The sequence below is a fragment of the Nicotiana tabacum genome, chromosome 24 (genome assembly GCF_000715075.1).
Source record: "Nicotiana tabacum cultivar K326 chromosome 24, ASM71507v2, whole genome shotgun sequence".
In the NCBI taxonomy this organism is placed as follows: Eukaryota; Viridiplantae; Streptophyta; class Magnoliopsida; order Solanales; family Solanaceae; genus Nicotiana; species Nicotiana tabacum.
Window position 1 is genome coordinate 7,727,064 of NC_134103.1, and position 12,277 is coordinate 7,739,340.

A 12,277-nucleotide genomic window follows, 5' to 3' on the forward strand; every position below is an offset into this window, starting at 1 on the left:
TGGGTGCCACCTACCAACACCTAGTAAACCAGATGTTCGAAGAACAAATAGGAAAATCAATGGAAGTTTATATTGATGATATGTTGGTCAAGTCCCTATGAGCAGAGGACCATTTGAAACATTTGTTGGAGACCTTAGACATATTAAAAAAATAAAATTACCCAAAAAGGGAATTACGCGGACCGCGTTTGCTGAGGTTCAGAGAGCTTACATTTTAAGAAAAAATAAGAAATACAGTCCGCGTCAAGATTATGCGGCCGCGGACGTCTCATATGCGACTGCGATAGAAATTACACGGTCTGCGAAACCATGCTCAACCCAGTTCCAGAAGTGAGGAACGCGGAACGCGATCAGAATTACGTGGCCGCCAAAGCAAGAGTGCGGCTACGTCAGAATTACACAGCCACGTAACCTCCATAGGGTTATTTTTGTCGAACTTTCAGCTTAGTATAAATAGAATTTTTTGTCATTTTTAGGGTAGAGTGTGTTTTGCTGAGCACGTGAGACGGCTGAAACTTCCCTTTTTGGGCAATTTTATATTAGATTCACCTTATAACATTAGATTTTCATCTTGTAATCTAGTATTATGAATTTTATCTTCTTTTTATCTTTGATTTCAGCTATTTCTATGAGTAGCTAGACCCATATCTAGGGTTGTGACCCAACCCTAGTGTAGATATTTAATGGGTACGGAATTTTAGGGCATGAATATTTATGGGTTAGTGATATTTAGACTAGTTCTTTCTAGAATTATAGAATTAGTGGTTGCAAACACTAATTCATACCTTTATGACTTAGTCTCTTCTTGAGAAAGAGGGACTAAGTCTAGGAAAACTAGGCTAACAAGGAATTGGGGTGAACTCAAGAAATTGATAGCCCCAATTAAAGGGTTAAATCTAGAGATAGTAATAACTAATATCACGTGACTTGCATGAATACCCATTTAGACTTGAGAAAACCAAATTAGGCAAAATCACTCAAACTATCGAGAGATCTACTTGGGTGTGATAGTTATATTACGATCCCAAATTAATCAAGTTTTCCCTAGATTCTTGCTACCCGTTAGATATCCACCTAGGCGGAAGTCACTACCCTAGTCCTTTTAAACACTTGAAAACAACATCAAAAAAATATTGTACTTAGCTTTAATCATTATATACAATAGAATAGAATTAGAAGTAGAATCAAAACCAAAATGTGTGGAAGCGTAATTAGGAACAAAACACGCATCTAGACTTAGAAATAAACCTATTTCTAAATCAATTAACTCCTTGTGGATTCGATCCCGACCTTGTTGGGTAAAACTGCATCGACCATCCTCGCTACTCAATAGTAGTGCATGCTTAGACCCGATCAATTTTTGGCGCCGTTTCCGAGAGTTAGACGGTCTTAGCTATATATCTAACTATTTGTGTGTTTTGTTCTTCTTTCCTTCCGTTTTTCTAATTTTTGTGTGTCAATTGCTTTTAGTTTCCAAATGGCTCTTAACGAGGCCCTCGGACATATTCCTCAGGGGGAGGAGGTAGATGAAAATGAAGTGGATGAGGTTCATCTTGAACCTCAAGTACAAAGAAGAGGTCACCCGCCTCATGACAACGTTCCAAACCCTCCCCCACCTCCTCCTAGGGCAGTACATCAGGTGTTGCCCAATGAAGGCTACGAAAGTGCAATTGTCCCGCCCCAGATTCGGGCGGGCAATTTTCAAATAAACAATGTCATGCTTACTCTATTGGAACAAAAGGGTTTCTTTACCGGAGCTCCACATCAAAATACATATAAGCATCTCAAAGGTTTTGTTGACATATGCTAGGGGAGCAAGCAGTCAAATGTATTTGAGGACGCTTTGAGGTTAAGGCTTTTCCCTTTCTCACATAGAGGGAAGGCTTTGGATTGGCTTGAGAGGCTACCCAACCATTCCATCACCACTTGGGATAAGTTGGCCGAGAAGTTCATAGCAAAGTTCTTTTCTCCAGGACATATGGCAACATTGAGAGATGAAATCCTTGCTTTTAAACAAGAGCCAAATGAACCATTATATGAGATTTGGGACCGGTACCGGACAATGGTCAAAGAATGCCCCAACAACGATATGACTAAAGCAATGATCCAACAAACCTTTTATAGGGGTATCAACACAACTAACCAGTGTATGGTGAATCAGCTCGCAGGGGGTAACTTCATCAACACGCCATATTCAGAAGCGTGTGAAATATTAGATGAGATGGATGACACCACTTCAACTTGGCAAAGTCGGGCCAACGTTCCTCAAGGTGACCCTAATGTAATCCACCTTAACAAGGAACTTCATGATCACGGACAAGCCATAACAGAGTTGACAACTACCATGAATCAGTTTGCCAAGGCACAACCTCAGCAAGTTCAGGGTCCAAAGCAAGTAAATGTCATGGAATGAGTGAATGTAATGGTTAACAAGAGGAGACAAAGAGGTCAAAAAGTTCAACACAATCAGGATCAATTTGAGCAAAGTGGCAGTGGGTACAACAAGATGACTCTTATGACGATCAAAGTGAAGAGTTTCAATATCTGAACAAATACCAAGGTCAGCGGAGCAATGCTCCAAATCAACAATAGTGGAGATCACAGGGAAACAATCAAAATTAGGGAAACCAAGGCCAAGGGAATTGGAATAGTGGCAACAACAACAATCCGAACAATTGGGGGAACAACAATCAAAATTGGGGGAATCAAAGAAATAACCAAGGCAATTGGGGAGGCAATGGAAACCAAGGGGGTTGGAACAACAATAATCAAGGGAACCGGGGTCGGGCTTTCAAAGGCCCCCGATGTATCAACAACCTGCCTTCATATCCGTCACAAGGGCAAAGTTCTTCCAACAATGAGATGGGACGGATAGAAAGTATGTTCAAGCAAATGATGGAAAGAAATGCCGACTCTGATGCCCAAATATTATCCCACAACACTTCTATCCGCAACTTGGAAGTCAAAATGGGTCAAATTTCTCAAGCCTTGAATACTCGCCCTAAGGGGACACTACCAAGTGATACGGTAGTAAACCCGAAGGGTGAAAACAATATGGGCCATACTATAGCGGTGACTACAAGAAGTGGTAGAGGTATAGTTGCTAGTACCTCCAATCCAAGAAAGATCGTGAATGATGATGTGGTTATGCAAGAAGAGGATGAGCCAAGAAATGATGAGAATGTGAACGATGAAGTGAGGATATACATTGATGAAAACGTGGAGGAGACACAAGATGATGTGAACCTGTCTAGGGAACACGTGATAGACATACCGGATCCGATAGTGCCAAAAGCCAAGGCTCCTTTGCCAAGGCCTCCTCCACCATATCCTCAAAGGCTCTCAAAGCAAAACAACTAGAACCAATTCAATAAATTCATTGATATGATAAAAATTTTGTCCATAAATGTGCCTTTGGTTGAAGCTCTAGAACAAATGTCGGGATATGCCAAATTTATGAATTCTTTGGTAACAAAGAAGAGGTCAATGAACTGTGAGATGATCAAAATGACACATCAAGTGAGTGCCATTGTGCATTCCATGGCTCCAAATCTGGAAGATCCCGTTGCCTTTACAATTCCATGCACTATTGGTAGTGGCGATTTTGCCAAAGCCTTGTGTGATTTGGGAGCGAGCATTAATTTGATGCCATATTCTGTGTTCAATACATTGGGGATGGGGAAACCAAGACCTATTTCCATGAGGTTGCAAATGGCGGACCGAACAATAAAAAGTCCATTGGGGATAATTGATGATGTGCTAGTTCGGGTTGACAAGTTCATACTTCCCGCAAATTTTGTGATACTCGACTGTGAGGTTGACTATGAGGTTCCAATCATATTGGGGAGACCTTTACTAGCTACAAGAAGGCCTTAGTTGATGTGGAAGCTGGGGACCTCACCTTCTGGGTGGGCGATGAAAAGGTTGTGTTCCACATGTGCAAGACAATGAGGCAGCCTAATAGCAACAAAGTATGCTCGTTTGTGGATCTTATGACTGAGGTGATTGTTGATGGCACAAGTGCTATGATTAATGTGGAACACCCTTTAGAAGATGTGTTGTTGAATCATGATGAGGATGAGAAGGAAGGCTTGGTAGAATGTGCAAATGCTTTGCAAGGAATGGGATCCTACACATATGGACCCCGAAAATATTCCTTGGACCTTGAGAACCGGAAGACTCCACCAACAAAGCCCTCAATCGAGGAGCCACTCACATTGGAGTTGAAGTCTTTCCCTTCACACCTCAGGTATGAGTTCTTAGGCCCTTGTTCCATATTACCTGTTATTCTCTCTTCGTGATAAACTAACGTGCAAGTAGATTCCACCCTTGCGGTGCTTCAAAGAAGGAAGAAGGCAATAGGTTGGACATTGGCGGATATTCGGGGTATAAGCTCCGCCTTTTTTATGCACAAAATCATATAAGAGGAAGATGCCAAACCCTCCGTGGAACATCAAAGGAGGTTGAACTAGGCCATGCAAGAGGTAGTCAAGAAAGAGATCATCAAGTGGCTAGATGCATGGGTTGTGTACCTCATTTCTGATAGTTCATGGACTTTGCCGGTATAATGTGTCCCAAAGAAGGGGGCATGACTGTGATCACAAATGATAGAAATGAATTGATCCCCACAAGAATTGTCACCGGTTGGAGGGTATGCATGGATTATAGGAAGCTGAACAAAGTTACCCGGAAAGACCATTTTCCATTGCCATTTCTTGACCAAATGTTGGATAGACTTGCCGGACGTGCTTATTATTGCTTTTTGGATAGGTATTCCGGATATAACCAAATTCTCATTGCACCTGAAGACTAAGATAAAACCATCTTCACTTGTTTTCATGGCACATTTGCGTTCTCAAGGATGCCTTTTGATTTGTGTAATGCACCGGCTACTTTTCAGCGGTGTATGATGGAAATATTTACTGATATGGTGGAGGAATTCATCGAGGTGTTCATGGATGATTCCAGTGTTTTGGGGGATTCCTTTGAAGAATTCTTGGATAATCTTGATAAAGTGTTGGCCCAATATGAAGAGACCAACTTAGTGCTTAATTGGGAGAAGTGACACTTTATGGTCGAGGAGGGCATTATCCTAGACCATAAGATCTCCAAGAATGGTATTGAAGTGGACAAAGTAAAAATTGAAGTGATATCAATACTCCCTCCCCCGACTTCCGTCAAGGGAGTGAGGAGATTTCTTGGTCACGCGGGGTTTTACTGTAGGTTCATCAAGGATTTCTCAAAAGTGGTGAACCCCTTGTGCAAGTTGTTGGAAGAAAATGCCAAGTTTGTGTTCAATGATGATTTCATGAAAGATTTTGAGTTACTCAAGCATAGGTTGACTACCACTCCCACCATTACCGCACCCAATTGGAGCTTACCATTTGAGCTCATGTGCGATGCTAGCGACGTTGCGGTAGGGGCGGTATTGGGGCAAATAATTAAAAAGATATTTCATCCAGTCTATTATGCAAGCAAAACCATAAACGATGCCCAAGTCAACTATACGGTGACCGAGAAAGAGTTATTAGCCATTGTCTTCGCCATGGAAAAGTTCTGCTCGTACCTCATGGGTACCAAAGTGATTGTGCTCACCGATCACGCGGCACTACGTTATTTGATGAGTAAAAAGGACTCTAAGTCTAGGTTGATGAGATGGGTTCTTCTTCTACAAGAGTTTGACCTTGAAATCATAGACCGAAAAAGGGAGTGAGAATCAAGTGGCGGACCACTTGTCCCACTTGGAAGAGGAGGGGAGGCCCCATGATAGCCTCGAGATTAATGATCCGTTTCCGGATGATCAACTCCTCTTTATGTCTTTGACTGGGATACCTTGGTTTGCCGATGTGGCTAACTTTCTTGTGATTGGCATTGTCCCGAATGAGATCACTTATAACCAAAGAAAGAAGCTCAAATGGGACTTCTTGGATTATTATTGGGATGAGCCATATCTTTTCAAAGTTTGCAATGATGGTGTTATTCGGAGACGTGTTCCGGAAGAAGAGCAATTGAGTATTCTTGAAGCTTGCCATTCCTCGCCCTATGGTGGTCACTATGATGGGGAGAGATCTACTACAAAGGTCCTAAGATGTGGATTCTATTGGTCTACCTTGTACAAAGACGCTAGCGAGCTCGTTAGGCATTGTGATGAGTGCCAAAGAGCCGGTGGAATTTCCAAGAAGAATGAAATGCCTCTCACCACCATCCTTGAGATTGATATTTTCGACGTGTGGGGCATCGAATTTATGGGACCATTTGTGAGTTCATGTGGGAACACTTACCCAAATGGGTTGAAGTCCTGTCTTTGCCCAACAATGAGGCACAGAGTGTGGTGGCTTTCTTAAAGAAAAATATCTTCACAAGGTTCGGCACCCCAAGGGCTATCATTAGTGATGGGGGTTCTCATTTTTGCAACAAAGCCTTTGACACTTTACTTTCTAAGTATGGTGTCAATCATAAGGTGTCAACCCCCTATCATCCCCAGGCAAGTGGACAGGTTGAAGTCTCCAACAGGGAGATCAAGAGCATTATATTCAAGACTGTCAATGCAAACCAGACTGATTGGTCAAGGAAACTTGACGATGCTTTATGGGCCTATAGAACAGCTTGCAAGACTCCAATTGGTATGTCTCTGTACCGGTTGGTATTTGGGAAAGCATGTTATGTTTCGGTTGAATTAGAGCACAAGGCCATGTGGGCGCTGAAGAAATTGAACCTTGAATGGGATGTAGCTGCCAATCTCCGAGTAGAGCAACTAAATGAACTTGATGAGTTCCGGTTCCATGCTTATTCCAGCTCGTCCTTGTATAAGGACAAGATGAAGTACTTACATAATAAGTATATCCGAAACAAAGAATTCAAGGAAGGTGACTTGGATCTTTTATTCAACTCTCGGTTACATGTGTTTCTGGGAAAGCTCAAGTCAAAGTGGAGTGGTCCTTTCGAAGTGGTACATGTGACTCCTTTCGATGCTCTAGATTTGAAAAACAAGAATGGTGAGATATTTAGAGTCAATGGGCACCGAGTGAAGCACTACCTTGGAAATATTGATGATAGCCACGTTGTGGCATTGATCCATTTCAAATGATGATGGTAACATGCGTCGTGCCGCGACGTTAAATCAGGCACTTCTTGGGAGGCAACCCATGTGTTTTTCTTTCTTTTGATTTTCTTCGTAGATTAGGCATTGTTTTGGACTAACTGGTTGTGAAGTGTATGTAGGAATTGGTTGTGCAGTGCAGGAAAGTGACAAGGAAAATATTTGGCTAAGTGGTGAACTTTCGCAGACCGCATAAGCACTTCGTGGCCGCACAATTCTGCGTGCGGTCGCGTAGCTGAAATGAGCAAAATTCCAACTCTCTGAAGCTGAACTGTCAAAATTCCTTCAAAGTTCGCGGACACGTTCAAATTTTCGCGGTCCACACAAATTGTGCGGCCGCAACTAGTTTTTCGCGGACCACGACCGTGCATCTGAGGCAGATCTACAAAAAGATAAAGAGTGCGGACCGCGACAAAATTTTGCGGCCGCACTCAGGTAAGGCGGTGGGGTCACTGAGTTCTGAATATAAATAGGAGTTCTTAAAACTTTTCACACTTTATGAACCCTAACCTCTCAAACTCACCTAAAGTACTGTACATCCTTACTTGGTATCAAACTCATCCTATTCTCATCAATTGTCGATTTCCTACCACATTTTACAACTGGTATGTTCATTTCAATAATTTGATTTTCTCTTTTTCTTTTCTTTTCTCTTTGTTTTAATTTATATTTTTATATAGGGTTAGAATCATGCTAAAATATCAAATTAATGCTTAATTGTTGATTAACAACATATGGGTAGTGTTTGTAGGCATAATGGGGGGTTGGGTTTAGTAACTTTACATGTTTAATTGCTACAATTCTTGGGTAATTAGTGAAAACCTTAGTTTTAAGTGTTCCTCAGTACCAAATTATTTTAAATTTCACGACCGCGGTTATTTAACCACGGTCCACGACAGGGTATGCGGCCACGACAAAAATTACGCGGCCTGTGGTACCCTACCTTCAAGGCACTAATGGTTGTTTAGAAATTACGGCCACATTCACTTTTGTGCGGTCCGCGATTGGTCTTTCGCGGTCGCACCCAATTTTTTGCGGTCCGCGCGTTTGAACTTCAGAGACTCTATCATTTGCCTTCGCGGCCACGTTCATTTTTATGCGGTCCGCGATTGGTATTTCACGGTCGCACTCATTTTTGTGTGGTCCGTGGTTGAACAAGTTCAGAGAGCCAGTAGTCTGAGCCTGGCCTCTTCGCGGCCGCGTTTACTTTTACGCGGTCTGCTATGGATAGTTTGCGTCCGCACTCATTTTTGTGCGGTCTGTGATGCCCTGTTCTGAGAAGCATTGTTTTTCATTTCATCTGTACTACTTTAACACATGATTGAACCCAAATTCTAACTGTCTTTCACTACTTGTGTATTGCCGAAAATGGTGCGATCTCGTGGGGGAGGAGACACATCAAAGAGGGGGCAGAATCCTCCCGAGGCCTGGGTAAAGGAAAGCAAACCTTACCCTTAGCAGCCAAAAAGGTAGTGGGGAAAACGGCTACCCTCGTTAGACCTCCTGTCGACTCCTCTAACACAAGTGAATACCTCCCATCTCGGGAGACTTCTGAGGGGGATTCTGTACAACCACAACCGAAGGCACAATCACAACAATTCCCCTACATATTCCATTTACTCAATGAAACTACCTCCTCCCCTAGTTCTTGTGATGGCTCAGAGGGAGGTAGTCAGGCATCCGAACCATCTTCCCCACCTGCTACAACAGTTGCCCCAACAGCTACCCCAGTCATTTTAGATGAGGATGATGAGGTCCCAGATAATGGAAGGGGGGGTGACACAGTTATGAGAGACCTGGCTAGATCAAAGAGGCCGGAGGTATGGGCTGATAGATTTGTAAGTGAGAAGGCGTATGGAAAGTTTTGGGAATGGTGGACCCAAAGGTCGCTCAAGAGTGAGCGGTAATTCATAACCAAAGACCTAAGCCAGAATAATCTGAATGTCCTATGGCAATTTACGGAGAGAAAAAGATGGAAATGGTTCACCTGTCGGATGCATGATGCAAATGAATACCTTGTCAAGGAATTTTATGCCAATGTTGCCCACATCAGAAAGGGTACAAAGGTGACAAAGGTCCAGAACTTGAAAAATCGGTTTGATGGTCATGCACTAAACACATATGTATGGTTTGAGGATGTCGAGGCAGTGCAATACCTGGAGAAGCTAGCATTGGGTGATGCAGTTCGCCCATGGCTAGCTGATATACTTGCTATTCTGGGGACAACACCCGCATGTCTCACAACAGGAGTTCAAATTGTCAGAGCCACCCTAAACTTTAAAGAAAAAGAGTGGGCAACATTCGTGTGCAGCCGTCTTGACCCGTGCCAACATGAGAATGTCCTTCCACTTCCCCGGGCAGTATTGGTAGCTTCCATCATGGCCGGCTATCCTATTAATGTGGGAAACTTGATGTCCTACAACATCTCCAATGCAGTCCAGAAAGAAGAGAGATCGTATCCCTACCCCAACTTCCTCACAGAGTATTTCCAAGACCAAGGGGTAGAGCAAAGACATTTTGATGTGGAGGTAAAGGCTAAAAAGCCTTTCTCATGGTATAGCCTCCAAGGAGCGGACAACCCTGTTACATCTCGTATTTTCATACGTTAAAGTTTCGTCTTCAGTTAACAGACGTAGAGTCGGGAATGATATTATCTTGAGGTTAACGTATTTATGCTATTTATAACAAGCGATAAGTAAGTGCCATGAAGAAATAAAGGATACACGAATTAAAGAAAATGAGTTTCGTTGAAAGTTATCGATTTGGGATAAAATACGGTCCGAGCTATAATACCCGATATTTATGGACTATTACCATACAAGGTACCATATGACTGTGATAGTACGATGTATAAAGTATATTAAAAATAAGTAGAATTTTAAGTAATTTTAGATAATTTTTAATTATGCGGGTAATTGATTAATTACCGAGTAGGGGAATATTACCTAATTAATAAATAAATCATGAGATAAGAAAATCCCCTAAAACGTGGCAGCTAGCCACATTCTAAAGAAAGAGTCATTTCTTGTTAGGTGGCATAATGTTACACATTTCATTCACTGCATTCTAATATTCCCCATATTCACTAAAGACTATACCATGAGAATATTAATCATTCTTACAGCAAAACTTCTTTCAACCAAAAATCCAACGTTAGCCATTTTACAACCAGAACGTCTTTCAACCAAAACTTACAACCAAAACATTAGAAAGCTTTCAACAAAATGTATTTCAACAAAAATCCAACGAGAATTATTGGAAGCTTAACAACGTACAAATTTTATGGCTCTAAAGGAGTACGGTGCAACCTTTTCCAAGAATATCATACGGATTTTTTCCTACTCCAGGTATGTTAAGGTTATCCCTTCTTTCTTTTTGGCATGATCAATACGATACAAACGAAACGAGCAAATGCACAATTTTCATAAATGACTTTATTCATAGAAATGCACGTGCATGACGTTATAAATGTTTCAGGATCTACAAAGTTACATGGAATTTACATGCGGAATTCGTTATTCCATATTTCATCTATGTCTTTTATGTACTGATTTTTCATGACTAACATACTCAGTACATTATTCGTACTGACGCCCTATTTCCCGGGGCTTGCATGTCATGCTCGCGGGTGCAGGTAGGCAAGCCGATGATCCCCCTTCTTAGGATCCTTGATCAACGACAGTTGGCATTCTCCACTTGATCCGGAGCTGCTTTTGTTTTTGGTACGATATGATTTTATATATCTATATGGGTTTGACGTGGCTCAGTCCCGTCTTTGTACAGTTATATTTTTATTAGAGGTCTGTAGACAGTTAAGTATAGTTGGATAGAATGTGGTCTTATCGGTTGTCAGTTTTGGGTATATAGTTGCCTATAGCAGCCTTGCCGGCTCAGCAGCCTTGTCGGCTCGCCCTACATATTTCGCACGTGTATATATATATGTCTTTTGGACAGGTTTTCCTCATGCATGTTATTCTCGTAATTCAGCAGATATTATTCATGTTTATATCTTAGTCGCATGCTTAAGGGTGTTCGACAAGTAGGACTCGGGCACTCGTCGCGGCCCATCAGTTTGGGTCGTGACAAACCCTAAAGCCAAGGGTAAAGCCATTACCTCCACTGGCCAGTCTGAAGAGCCAAGGGTAGTGGCCACCGGGTCAGAGCCTTCCACATCATAAGGTTCTTCAGCTGCTATGCCTCCTCCTTCCTCCGGGCCATCCATCACAGTGCCATTATTTGTGCTTTCATCTTCCACCTACCCTCAGACTGCACTGTGGGTTTCACAGACACTATCCAGTCTCAACAATTGGATGCAGGCAACTACCACAAAGCTGACTGCCATAGCCAGTGCAGTGGCAGCATAGTCTTTAGCCCCATCAGAGCTTCAGGTACCTCCATCAGTGGAGGACTCTTTGAAGAAGATTCTGGACAATCAAAAGAAGATTTTGGACGATCAGAAAAAGATCCGGGAGACTCTTGATACACATGGGAAGATTATCAAGGATTTAGGGAAGCAAGTGAAGAAGATGCGTAAGACTCAGGCATCTAAGGAGTCGGTGGAGAAGTTGAGCAAAGAGGTTGAGAAGATTGTTCTGGTGGTGATATTCCACTAGACCTGCTCATGGAGGAGATAGCCCCAACAACACAGGCAGCAGAGCATGAGGCATCAGATGCAGTAGCTGGCTAGTCTGATGAGCCTGTTGCCACTACACATATTGTTGAGGAGATAATCTAGATGCTCAGCAACCCCGTGGTCCCCCAGTCAGAGGATGTGAAGATCTAGTTAGAGGACACGGAGGGACCTGATGATCCTATGTAGTCTGAGGCTCCCACTCAAGTTCCTAATCCGATGCAGACAATGACCACATAGGGAGTTCTCTTTACTCTCTAACATTTCCCTGATCTTATTTTGATATTAGCATTGAGGACAATGTTATTTTTTATTTGAGGGGGTGGTCCATTTTGATTTGATTTGTGATGACATTTGGTATGTAATAACTATGATACTATTTTTCTTTATATTTATTTACCGTTATTTTCACTTTTGGTATGTATATAATTTTACCATTCGATGCATATATTCATTTACATTATGTATATATTAGTTTACTCCATTTTGTACATATTCAATTTACACTTTTGGTATGTATATGATTTTACCATTCGATATTTATATTC

The 12,277-nt window shown here is 42.0% G+C and overlaps 1 protein-coding gene across 1 annotated transcript; it reads left to right on the forward strand.

Moving 5' to 3' along the window:
* Nucleotides 1-3,054: 3,054 nt before the first annotated feature.
* LOC142178004 (uncharacterized) lies at nucleotides 3,055-3,876 on the forward strand. The gene is made up of 2 exons (XM_075247318.1): nucleotides 3,055-3,240; nucleotides 3,478-3,876. The coding sequence occupies exons 1-2, from the start codon at nucleotides 3,055-3,057 to the stop codon at nucleotides 3,874-3,876; spliced, it is 585 nt and encodes a 194-aa protein (XP_075103419.1).
* The last annotated feature ends 8,401 nt before the right edge of the window (nucleotides 3,877-12,277 follow it).